This window comes from Calypte anna, chromosome 5A (genome assembly GCF_003957555.1).
Source record: "Calypte anna isolate BGI_N300 chromosome 5A, bCalAnn1_v1.p, whole genome shotgun sequence".
NCBI classification, from domain to species: Eukaryota; Metazoa; Chordata; class Aves; order Apodiformes; family Trochilidae; genus Calypte; species Calypte anna.
This window is the reverse complement of record NC_044251.1, coordinates 21207637-21219956: the sequence shown is the minus strand read 5'-3', so window position 1 is coordinate 21219956 and position 12320 is coordinate 21207637. Positions and strand designations below refer to the sequence as shown.

General features: G+C 46.7%; 1 protein-coding gene across 5 annotated transcripts; it reads left to right on the top strand.

Moving 5' to 3' along the window:
• The first annotated feature begins 1693 nt into the window (after positions 1-1693).
• On the top strand, positions 1694-11985 carry ANGEL1 (angel homolog 1). 5 transcript variants are annotated; one of them, XM_030451923.1, is made up of 10 exons: positions 1694-1767; positions 3589-4188; positions 4717-4943; positions 6350-6419; positions 6839-7272; positions 7945-8071; positions 8897-9010; positions 9777-9846; positions 10274-10437; positions 11258-11985. In XM_030451923.1, the coding sequence occupies exons 2-10, from the start codon at positions 3822-3824 to the stop codon at positions 11425-11427; spliced, it is 1743 nt and encodes a 580-aa protein (XP_030307783.1). In that variant the 5' UTR covers positions 1694-1767; positions 3589-3821; the 3' UTR covers positions 11428-11985. The 5 variants fall into 5 exon arrangements, 3 of the variants coding, with proteins under 3 accessions (XP_030307783.1, XP_030307781.1, XP_030307782.1); XR_003987646.1 differs by lacking the exon at positions 1694-1767 and adding an exon at positions 1829-1969 and having other exon boundaries at positions 10254-10437; positions 11258-11398; XR_003987647.1 differs by lacking the exon at positions 1694-1767 and adding an exon at positions 1830-1969 and having other exon boundaries at positions 8900-9010; positions 10254-10437.
• Positions 11986-12320: the final 335 nt, after the last annotated feature.

Sequence of the window (12320 nt, the reverse complement as noted above, 5' to 3'; positions counted from 1 at the left end):
TCAGACTCACAGGCTTGGCTCATTCCTGAGCAAGTCAGCAGGGAGACTGGCTGCTTTTGGAGTAATAGCACTGATCCAGGCTAGTCAACCCTGAGGGCAATAGGCTCAGAGCACTATTTGTGAGTTTCTGCTGGAACACCTGGTTGGACCTTGGAGTACCGTGCCCTAAAAAAGGTTCGTCTTGCAACAATTATGAAGTTTATGTAGCCTACAAAGTGTAATGGAGGCTACACAGAGAGGAAGAAAAAGTCCATTTCCCTAAGGATAGGGTATTTTTAGTGTCTTGTTCCCTTAAGTTCTATATAAACCTCTCAAGTTCTCCAGTCACTAGAGGCCATGGTATGGTTATATTTGGAAATATAACAACATGCTGCAAAAGCCAGTGGAAGGTTTGACCCTGAAGCAGATGACCATTGTCAGCTTTGATTTTATTGCTAAAGTTTGTAAATATTTTTTCTAGCGTAGGCCAAACAACTGTGGCTGTCCGGATACTTGCTTGTTTGTGGCACTGGCTAACATTCTTCTCTGATTTCCATCAGATTATCCTGATGTGGGCTGGGTCTGAAGATCTTTCTCAGATCTTTATTTTTAAAGAAAAGCCTTCAGGCATCAGCCCTTAACGTTGCAGCTTCTTCTTCTGGAGGACAACCTCAATTTTCTGACTAAAAACCAATGATGGTTTCCAGAAGTTTGCTTACTGCATCAGGAGATGGGAGACCACAGTCTGGTTCTGTACTTTGCCAGACACATCTGTGGCATTTGAGACAAGTCACTATGTCCATGGTCCACGGTGTTTCGTAACTGGGGACCTGAAAATAAAACTGGTGGGATTATTATTTATATACATTATAATGTCAGGTCACATCCTAGCTGTGGACACCTCTTGTGATACTCACCATATACAAACAGGGAAAGAGGAAGGCTGTGTCTCAAAAAGTGTTTTGCCCAAGTCTAACTCATGAGACAGCAGGTGGTGACCATTATGGGATCAGTATCTTGACTTCATGGCAAGTGCCCATCCCTAAAGCAAGCTTTGAAGGAGGCTACCAAGATGACACATTAGGAGCATAGATTTGGTGTAAAAAGCCATAGCAGTGCTCAGTTCAGTCTGATGGCCTTTAGGTCTTGTACATATTCAACAAATGAAGCAGATAATTAAAAACGTGAGCTTCAACCAGGACTTGCTATTTCATAGCAAACTGGTTTCAACACAAGACGGGGCTCAGCACGGAGGGGGAGCACTCCCACACCCGTGTTTCACCCACAACTCAGGGCGTCTGCCCACAGAGATGCTCTTAAGAACTTTGACTATCATCGTGTTTGCCAAGACTGTGTAAATATTAACTCATCTGGAGCAAACAGGACTGTATGTACTCGGTGGCTTCCCAGGGGGGAAAATCACGGAAATTTTCCCTTCTGTTTGGATTTCCAGAGAACGGGGACTGAAACTTTTTTATGAAAACACAAACTAGAGGGTGGCGGGGCCAGAAAGCTTCCATCACCCTATCTGCAGTCACACGGCAGCGCTGCCCCCAAACCCGATAACGGCCCCGCTACCAGGCCCTGGCGGGGCCGTGTTTGGGTCCCGCTCGTGCTTCTGTCCCACCGCGGGGCGGACACGGCCCTTCCCCTCCCGCGGCCGCCCAGCTGGGGCCGTCCTAACGCGGGTCGCGGCCTTCCGGGGGCGGTCGGTTGTGGGGCAGCGGTGTAGGAAGGACAGGCCTGGGCCGCCCCTGCGGCGCGGCGGCCAGGCCCGGTGCCGGCCCGGCCCGGTGAGTGCTTGTGCGGAGACGGGGCTCAGGCCGAGGCCCCGCCGTGAGGTCGTTGCTGAGGCGGGGCCGGCGCAGAGCGTCGCGGCGCTGGGGCAGGGCCCGGGACGGTGGAGGCCGGGCCGCGCCGGGCGGTATGATCGGCACCGTGCTCTGCTACGTGCTGCTGCCGGCGGCGCAGCTCGTCCGGGTCCTCCGAGGTAACCTGGCCCCGGGCGGGCAGCAGCGGGAGCCGGGGGAGCCGGCGGAGTCCTGGAGGGGCGGGGTGGGGTACAGGTGCCTCTCGTCTCCCCCCGCCCTGACCTGAGGGGAGTGTGGGCGGGAGAGGCGGTCGGGGAAGCTTGCGCTGCTGCCCGAGATGGTGTGAGCGCTTGTGCCGGGTCTGCTCAGGCGCGGGGCAGTGCGGGGGCCCACCGGGACAGTTGCCCGCCGCCGTGCTGCAGTGGCAGATTTCAGTGTGCACGGGGCCCTGAGCCTCCTGCCCCGGACCTGCTCTACGGGTTTGGGGAGCTCTTTGGAGATGGGCTGCTCGGAGTTGACTCCCCAGGGACCGGTGGGTGACTGATGGATGTATGGGCTTCTTTTCGTGCATCAGTATTTCACTTAGTTTCCTGGATCCAGCTGCTTCTTCACAGTCCTATTGGCTGTCCTGGTGTAAAGCCACCCTCCTGCCTGAACCGGTCCCCAGGCCTGTAGCAGCCACTGGCACCCAGTGAGGGGCTGGCTGGCTTCTCTCACTCCCTGTGCTGTGCTAACAGGCTCTGGGTTAACAGCCGTGCCAGACTGGTGGTGTGCAAAAATTACTGCCTAGGTGCATTGGTGTTCCTGACGTTCATTAGCTTAATTACAAAACTGAAGCAGAGATGTGGTTCCTAGAACTCGCTTTCTGACACATACAGAAAGCTTTGATGCAAAAGATACAGTAAAAGCATGCATAGATGTTGCTGACTACTGTATGTTACTGCCCTGGCTTTCATTAGGGATACAGCAGAGAAAAAGTGATTTGTAGACAACAGAAATTTCTAGTTAACAGTAGGGACTAGTGTTAGTGCAGAATGCACAGCAAAAGGTAAATGCTGTCATCTTGTATAGATAGAAATTAAGAGAGTTCCTGTCTTTCTACTTTATTCCACCAGTATTAGTATATTCGAGTTTTGCACTAATGACAGGGCTTTTAATTTTTTATCACCAATATCAGTCATCAGGTGATCAGTAATTCTCACTAGGACTACTTCCGTCCATATATTTTATACAATAAGACTTTTAACTGGACATGTTGGCCCCTCTTCATCTTTTATTTTTCATCTATTAATGACAGAACAGTTTTTCATCTACAGCACATTCTTGTGATATGTTTGATCCTCTTAGCTGAGTACTACTTTCTTACTTAGTTCCTGGAAAGAATCTTGTTCCAGGTCGTCATCCATGAGAGTTTGGCTTGTTAGTCCATGCACCCCATCAGCTAACTTCCACAGACTATGCTTTTAGATATGTTACTGAGAGCTGATGGTTGTTGGCTTGGCTGCCTGTGGCACTGCATAAGTTAGAATTGCGTTCCCTAGAGTTGGTAAAGCCATTGCCATACTGCACAGATTCAGTGACTTTGACTTAGAGAACTTGAACTGGACTATGGCTTAGTGTTCAGGAAGAGGCAGGGTAAGTTGTTCAGACTGTAACTATTTTTCGTAGGGAAGTCCGTCTTGCTATATTGAATGGTTGCATTGCACTGAGTTATAGCAAATGTACAGGACAATGAGTGAATGGAAAGGCTTTCCATCTGTCTTACATTGTTTTGGTTTTTTTTGTTTTTAAATGGCAGATGCTTACTTTACCTGTCGAAAGAATGTACTTCTGGAGAAGAGCACGTCCACCCAGGTAGAAGCCATCTTTGCTGCAGCCAGAGGAAGGGCAGTCCCAGAAGAGCAAGAAGCCCTTCTCCAGCAGCAGCTTGAGGAAGGAACAGAGAATTTGCCAGCCAGTGAGAGTGCTTCATCAGCAGGGAAAGTATCAGATACTCTCTCTAGTGACTGGTTAGAAGGTTCAGAGCTATTGATGACTAGCCTTAGTGACCTGAGTTCGGCTCCAGAAGTCACCCAGTGTGCTGGTCAGCAGCTCACAGAGCTACATGCCTTGGCTTCTTCAGAATTGCAAGATCATACAGTGACTGAACTGAAAAAACTACCAGCAAAGGAACCAGTGGCTATAGCAGGCAGTGCCCCTTGGGCAGCTGTGGTGCCACAGACAGATCACCAGACAGCTGGCTGTGCCACTATTGATGTAAAAGGGCCAAATGAAGACCCAGCTGTGCTGGCCTGGAGTTTAGCACATGATGCGGAGACAGTGTCAACAGAACCCCCAGCGTGGCCCATTCCAGATATGGTACAATTCTGTCCTCTCCCAGCAGAGGTGCCCTACCACGGTCAGTAGTAACAGCTCTGAATCTAATGTTCAGTTTGGGATTTGCATTTGTAGTGAATGTGGTCAGGTTATTGTGTTGGGGCTTGCTCTCAGTAAGACACTGATTGTATCTGTCCATGCAGAATTGACAGGATCTGCTAGTGAAAACTATAAAGTGGGTATTGCTGAGGGAAGGCTGGTCACAGCTAGTAGTCTCTGTGCTATTAGATCATCTGGTCTGAACATCAATATATATTCATTTCCTGGGAACTGGTCCCAGCTGCTGGCTTTATAATATAAAATATGCCTAAAAACTGGTTGAGCATTTCAGAATGCTTGACTGGTCTTCTCTTATGCCATCCCCATTGACAACTACCCAAAGGCATCCAAAAAGAGCACCTGAAAAACAGAGTGAGTGAGGGTTGTCTCAGAGGCTAGAACAGCCTCTCTTGGAGAATGAGAACGAATGTTTTCTGGGTCCCAGGGCAACTAAAATATCATCGGGGTACCCAGCATGGCTGTAACTTTCCTTTTTGTCTCTTGCATATAGAGATTTTATGGAGAGAGTGGGAGGATCTTTCTGTCCAGCCCTGTGTGCTGGAGCAGGTCTCGAAAAACACTCCTCTCTTTGAATTTCGAGTCATGTCTTACAACATCCTTGCCCAGGACCTGGTGGAGCAGGGCCTTGATCTCTATGTACACTGTCATCCAGACATCCTGAACTGGAACTACCGCTTTCCAAACCTTTTGCAGGAGATCCAGCACTGGGATCCTGATGTGAGTATCATAGGATAGGATGCTATAATGGTTTTGGTTGGAAAGGACCGTAAAGATCATCCAGTTCTAACCTCCCTGCATAGGCTGGGACACCTCCCAGTAGACCAGGCTGCTCAAAGCCCCATCCAGCCTGGCCTTGAACACTTCCAGTGATGAGGCATCCACAGCCTCCCTGGGAAACCTGTTCCAGAATCTCACCACCCATACGCTAAAGAAATTGCTCATGTCTAATGTAAATCTACCCCCTTCCAGCTTAAAGCCATTTCCCTTGTCCTGTTGCTACATGCCCTTGCAAAAAGCTTCTCCCCAGCTTTCCACTTGGCCCCTTTCAGGTACTGGAAGGCTGCTCTAAGTTCTCCTCAGAGCCTTCTCCAGGCTGAACAACCCTAACTCTCTCAGCCTGTCTTTATGAGAGAGGTGATCCAGCCCTCCAATCAACTTCATGGCCCTCCTTTGGGCTTGCTGTAGCAGGTTCATGTCCTTCTTATGTTGGGGACTCCAGAACTGGACACACTACTCCAGCTGGGGTCTCATGAGAGTGGAGTAGAGGCAGAGAATCACCTCCCTCAACCTGCTGGCCATGCTTTTTTTGACGCAGCCAAGGCCACAGTTGGTTTTCTGGGCTGTAAGTGCACACTGCTGGCTCATGTTAAGCTTCTCATTGAGCAACACCCCAAAGTCCTTCTCCTCAAGGTTGTTCTCAATCCAGTAAAATCTTCAGTAAAACCTCCGTTTTTTGCTTATTTTCTTCCCCGATGTGGATGTGCTTGCACTGGAGCTATTCACCTCTGTGAGTATGTCTGAGACCTTCCCACACCAGGGTTGGTGTAATTTGAGTTCCTTGGTTGATCTAACAGCCTTTAAAAAAAAAAAAAAAAAAAAAAAAGAGGTGGAGAGAAGTCCTAGGAAGAAGCAACCTGCTTGGTAGCAGTGATTCCTCTGACAGTGTTTGAGGCCTTGTGCTTACTTTTTTTTAATATGTCTATCTTGCTTTGATTATGTTACTATAGAAACTAGTTATACTTTGATAGCAGGGCTTAACTTCTTTAAACAGCGGAAGTAGAGGAAGAAGAGATAATGTGTGTTTGGGGAGGAAAGGACCAGGTTTCTACGGCAGCACATGGGGAGAAGCCTGCATAGATGAGGATGTCATGGCTTTCTCTAGTCTTTGTGTCCTCTTTGTGTGATGAAGGATCTTCTGCCTCATCACTGTAAAACTGAATTATAAGCTAGTGTGATCCAGAAATTACTGCTCTCTGCCTGGAAAGTGCGGGACAGTGTTGCACTGATGACCTTTCTGGTTGCAGGGTTGGTATGTGAGTGCACTTTTCTGCTTTCTTCCTTCCCCAAAACAAGGTAACTAGCAAATACTGTAAAAGCCAGTGAAGTCTCCGCCTTCCTTCCAGGTTCTGTGTCTCCAGGAGGTGCAGGAGAACCATTACTGGGAGCAGCTGGAACCGACGCTCAAGGAGATGGGTATGTCCTGCTTTTGTGTGGCTGAATGTCCAGCTCATGGGACCAGCCAAGCCGTGCTTCCTGCTTAATGTCTTCAAACCACTTGCTCTCAAGAAAACTCTTCCTGTTTGTCAGGTGGCTGCTGAACATAATTCTGAGCTGTCTGCCCTGACCTTTACTTTCTTTTCTAATTCATCTTTCTAAGAGTTGACAGGTCAGGGTAATAAAACTGAGAAGAGTGTCTTAGGAGGGCAAGGAGAGAGAAAATGCCCGCAATGATAAATGGTAAACTGTGATTATTGGAACAGAATTGGGTATAATGCTGTGCACATGCATGTGCAAGCCATTCTGCTTCACAAACTTGCTGAACTCCCTGGCAGATGCAGGGGGCCTGAGATATGGCTAGATAAACCTCCTAATAGGTGATGGTTACTTTTCAGGCTTTGCGTGCTTCTATAAACGGAGAACTGGGACAAAGACAGACGGCTGTGCTGTGTGCTACAAGCACAGCAGGTTCCAGCTGATCAGCCTCAGCCCCATAGAATTCTTCCGGCCTGGCCTGGATGTTCTCAATAGGGATAACGTGGGCTTGGTGCTGCTGTTACAACCTCTGCTCCCAGAAGGCCTAGAGCTGAAGGCAGCCAGTCCTTTGTGTATAGCCAACACTCATGTGTTGTTCAATCCCCATCGGGGAGATATCAAACTGGCCCAGATGGCCTTGCTTCTAGCAGAGATAGACAAGATTGCAAAAACTACTGAAGGCAGCTACTATCCAGTCATCTTGTGTGGAGACCTGAACTCTGTCCCTGATTCTCCCCTCTACAAATTCATCCGGAATGGTGAACTTTCCTACCATGGGATGCCAGCCTGGAAGGTAGGTGCCATTCTGAACTGGGGTTGGGTAGCTCTTTGTTCCATGCTGCTAGAGAAACACATGGCTGCATTCTGTGTCTTATGAGGAAATAGTCTGAATATACTGAATTCAGTTATTCAGCAGTCTCCTGCCATGCCTCCAGCTCTGCTGGGGGAAGAAGTGGACAAATTTGTGCTTGTTGTTTTAACCACTGTTCCTTTGGGTTTCTCTTGAGGCAGACCAGTGATAATAAACTGCTTAATTTCAGGTCCTGATTCTCCCATGCTATGGGATTTTTGTGCCTGGGTGACTGGGAGTGTAGGGGAGTACAGCTGCACCGAAACTTACTCAAATTTTATGTGAATGGTTGATCTGAAACCAGTTTGAAATGGGCACTTATGCTAGAGTCTTTTGTGGTTCCTTGTTTGTGTATCCATGATCAAATATACCATTGGCTTTCAAGATAAATTACCAGTTCAGTAATAGATACCTGCAAGGTATCTTGTCATATGACTTTTAGCTAGTTGTGTCCATCCTGCACAGCTAAACCTTTATTCTATCTGCAGCATATTCTGAATAGCTTAGTTCATGTCCTTCTATGAGGTCATTCTCCTGTCTTGCTCTTGGCAAATGTATACATGTACATAGTCCGTGTTGCTGGTGTTTCCTTTACTGTTTCTGGCCTCCTTGCAGGTGTCTGGTCAGGAGGACTATTCCCAACAATTCTGTTCACGGAAACTGCTGGCCCCACTGTGGCCGAGCTCACTGGGTGTAACAGACAGCTGCCAGTATGTCACCCTGTGCCAGCCAAAGAAACCAGGTGAGCTTCAGTGTGCACAGAGCATGAGTTTGCTGAGGATGGATGATTTATGGGCCTTACTGTCTCTCTGAGTAGCTTGGGCGTGTGTTGCAGGAGGCACTCAGCAAAGATTCTCTTCTCTCCATTTTCTTAGGACATTAATTAAATTTAATTTTTCTGGAGTCGATTGCTGTGGCCCCACTTCTGCCATTTCCTTTCTCCAGTCAGGAGCTGGATGCTCTGCATATCACTTTGCATTCCCAGACTATGTTTTTGTGCAGTTATGAACCATGTTCAGCAGCCACAGCTTTCAGCTGCAGGTGCTAGGGCGGTATTTGTACGCCACTGTTAGGGAATCATTCCTAATAGCCCTGTTACAATCATGACTGTTCTCTCCTGTCCTTGGAGAGAATTTAAAAAAAAAAAAAAAGGAGGCCACACTAAGTAGCTTTTGTTGGAATCTTAAATGTAGACCTTGTATTTAACCTGTTCTTTAGATTTTTTTGGTGGGCATTTCCTTGAGTTGCACAATAACTGATCCTCTTAAAAGTGCCTTAACTTGTGGTGTCTCAGAGGGGATATTCTTAATTTGTTTGTCAAGGTGCTGACCATGACAGCTGTATTAGCTACAGGGATAGCAACAATTGTGCTGTCTCCTAATGTTTATGCATCTGTTCTATTCTACATTTATGTTATTAAGTGATTCTCATAGTATCAGAGTGCTTGGGCACAAAAACCTCTCAAACTAAAGAAGTCTAAAGGTGTGAAGTCTATGCAGATATGACTTTGCTGCAGTTAGTTTCTTTAAGCTTGTATTTTTCTTCTTTTAACTTGCATCTTTCTCAGCAGACAGACGTAAGTACAGCCGGGACTTCCTGCTCCAGTTTCGTTTTTGCGATGTTGCCTGTGAACGACCACCACAGTTGGTCTTCTTGGAAGGTGTGACAGATGCTAAACCAGGTATTAATGGGAGATTTTTTCAGCTTGTGAGTCTTGTAGCTTGAATTTGATGGAAAAATGATGTGAAAGTAATTCCTGGTGGGAAAAGGGAAGACAGAAGGGTGTCTGCTGTGGGTGTGTGATTACTAATGGATTCCTTGAGAGCTCACAGGAATACAGTCTAAACACCCTTATAAAGACTGACTGTGTTCCTTCAGATGCACTGAGATTCAGTCTCATTTGGAGGCTGATTCTTTTAAAATGAAATGTTTCTTTTTTTCTGTTTCAAGATTTTTGGTGGGGGAGAACAATCATGAAGACTGCAATGTCACAATGGCCACAACATACATGTCCCTGGATGCTGGTACCCAGTAGACACTGCTTCACCTCTGGGACTTGTAGCATGGCTGCTTCTGCTCTCTCCATTTCTGTTCTGCCTTTCTAGATGCCCTTTGAGTAATTGGTAGGGTAGGACAAATTTCTTTGACAGCAAAAGTTGAAGAACCTGAGCTTTGATAATATTAAATGCTCTAAGGATCTGTCCTTAGCAGGACAGATTATGACTCCCCAGTTTTTTTGCACTGATCTCTCCTCAGGATATTCCTGCTAGTCTTAGAGCTGGGGTTTCCTTTGAATGTTTTCCTTCAAGGTGCCTGTGACTGAGTTACCTGGTCTTCTTGAGCAAAAAGATTTGCCTGATCTCAAGAGATGCTTCTCAAACTTAGGATCAGCATTGTGTTCCCAGATCTGTGTAGGTCTATCTGGAATCTCTTTGCTCCCTTTGCAGACCGCCCTGCACACTGGCCCAAACCTCCTGCCGTGATGGAAGACCCTGATCCAGAGCCATTCATCCCAAGGTAATTTGGCACATCTTCAGTTACCCTTCTCATGAAGCCTGGTCTCATTTTCATGAGCACTGAAAATCTCACTGAAGTAAAGACTGAAATTAATGTAAGGGTGGAAGACAGTAAGGAGGGCTATCAGCAAGAGCCAGACCCACCCAAGATTGTCCCAGCAGCCGGGCACTATTCTTTTTTGGTGAAGAGGTCAAGAGTGAAGGGCATAAACAGAATTGGGTATTGAAGACAAAGGAAGTTCATAGTACACTTTGTCTGTGGTGTAAGTGGAGTGAATAAATCTGAAAGATGTTTATGTATTCCCAAAGCAGAAAGGGTTGGGATAGTTGCATCAGCAAGGGAACATGCAAATTCAGCTCTGACTACAGTACTGAACACTGCATCATTCTCTTTCTTTCCTTGGTAAGTGATGGCTGTTCATGTGCAGGTCTTCAGGTGTTATCCAGCATGGCCTCAACCTGACCTCTGTGTACAGCCACTTCCTGCCACAGAGAGGACGCCCAGAGGTCACAACAATGCCCATGGGGCTTGGAATCACCGTTGATTATATCTTTTACTCGGCAGAGCCTGTGAAGAATGGGAACAGGGGTGGTGAGTGTGGCAGTGAGGGACTTATCCCTCTGGGATCTTCTGTTGGGAGGGAGCTGTGTGACATGCCAGACTGCAGCCAGTGTTGGGCACTACACATTGTGACTTTCACTGAAAAGATGCTCCAGTTGGCAGCAATATTTGGTTGCATATCATGAGAAGACACTGTCTTTGCTTTGTGGAAAAACAGAAGCTGCTTAGTTTAGGTTCATGTAGATTTTTGAAGAAGCTTAGAACAGGATGGATTCTGTTCTTTTGTATAAGTCTCTTACTTGTGCTTCAGGCAGTGCTGGGTCCTAAGTTAAAGGCTTGGACTTCTGGTCTGACACTGAGACCCCACACTAGCCTTAGAAGGTGGTAAATCTGGTTAAATTACAATGGCATCACCTCTCTGCTACCTGAAATTGGAGTTATGTTGATGAAAGACTGCATGTAAATGCATCCAGGGACTCTCTCTGAGCTGGTTTGGATCATGTCAGAATCAACATAGGGGCGGATGTTAGAAATGAAGATATTAATTCCACCTCAGGGGAGAATCTGAAGCTAGGTAGTACCATAAAATGAACTTCACGTGTAAGCAGCTGCCTGGAGAATGTAGTATATAGTTGATTCCTGTGCTTGCAGTTCTGTGAAATCATTGAACAGCAGCATTATAGGGTGCTCACCATTTTCACGTCTCAAATGTTCTTTCAGTGTTTGTGCAAGCTGTTCTTTCTTCAGGGAAAGAACAGGAAAGCATTGACAAGTATCTCTCTGTGACTGTGTAATGTTAATCAGTAGCATCACAGTCTCTGGATGATGTTTCTTTCCATTTCTTTAACAGGTCGCAGGCTGTACCGGGATGGAGCCCTGAAGCTGCTTGGCCGCCTTTCCCTTCTCTCTGAAGATGTCCTGTTGCTGGCAAATGGCTTACCAAATCCTTTTTGTTCATCTGACCATCTCTGCCTTCTTGCTAGTTTTGGCTTGGAGCTCTCTAGCAACAGAGAGAGTTAGTGTTGGTTCCCTTTGCCTAAAGAAAAGCTGTTCTGAGTTTAGCAGTTGAGGTTCTGGATTGCACAACCTGCTTGCATGAAAACTCAATTCTTTGTCATGCCCTAGAAGTTTCTCTTTCCCCTCACACCCTCACAAAAAGCAGGGATTAGGAGAGTTGAAGTGCTTTTTGCATTGGTATTCTCTGCAAACCTGATCTGTGTTCCCAGTGGGCTCGCAGGTGTATTCAGGCATTACCATCTCTTAAAGGGATCCTGAGTCCACTGCTTTGTTTTAGACATAAGTCCCATGTTTATTTGTCCCTGTGTGAGATCTTCAAGGAGCTGGGAAGGAAAGGGGCAGCACTGCCTACTTCTGGCTGGTTAATTGCTACCAAGGAGCAGAGGTTGTATGCACTGATATTTTAAAGCTTTGGTTGTTTTAATTTCTTGGTAATAGTTTTTGAAGTGTGGTTCTTCCAGGATGAGTCGTCATGTTGCCTTTGAGAGTGTTGGCTCTGCTAAGTGCTTGGAAATGGCTTTTACTTAATAAAGGTTTCATGTAGGTGAATGGTTTCTACAAGAAGCTGCCTGCTGTGACTAATGGGCTAGGGAACAGGATTGCCAGGAATGGAGCCAGGAGTTCATTCTGCAGTCCTGCCCTCTAGAACTGCAGTGAAAGCCTAGAGGGACTGGGGGAGGGCTCCCTTCCTTTCTAAGAGTCAAGTTAGTACCTAGTTGTGTACACTTGTACAAAAAGTATTTATGATCCCTTCCAGTTAATATGAGATGGAAAAAACTAATCCTGGAAGGCATGACAATCCCAGGAAGCTATAACTGGAAGATACCAAAAGAATATGGAAGGCATGTGAGAGGCTGCAGAGCCTTCAGGTGGAAGAACTGATGCTTTTTACTTGT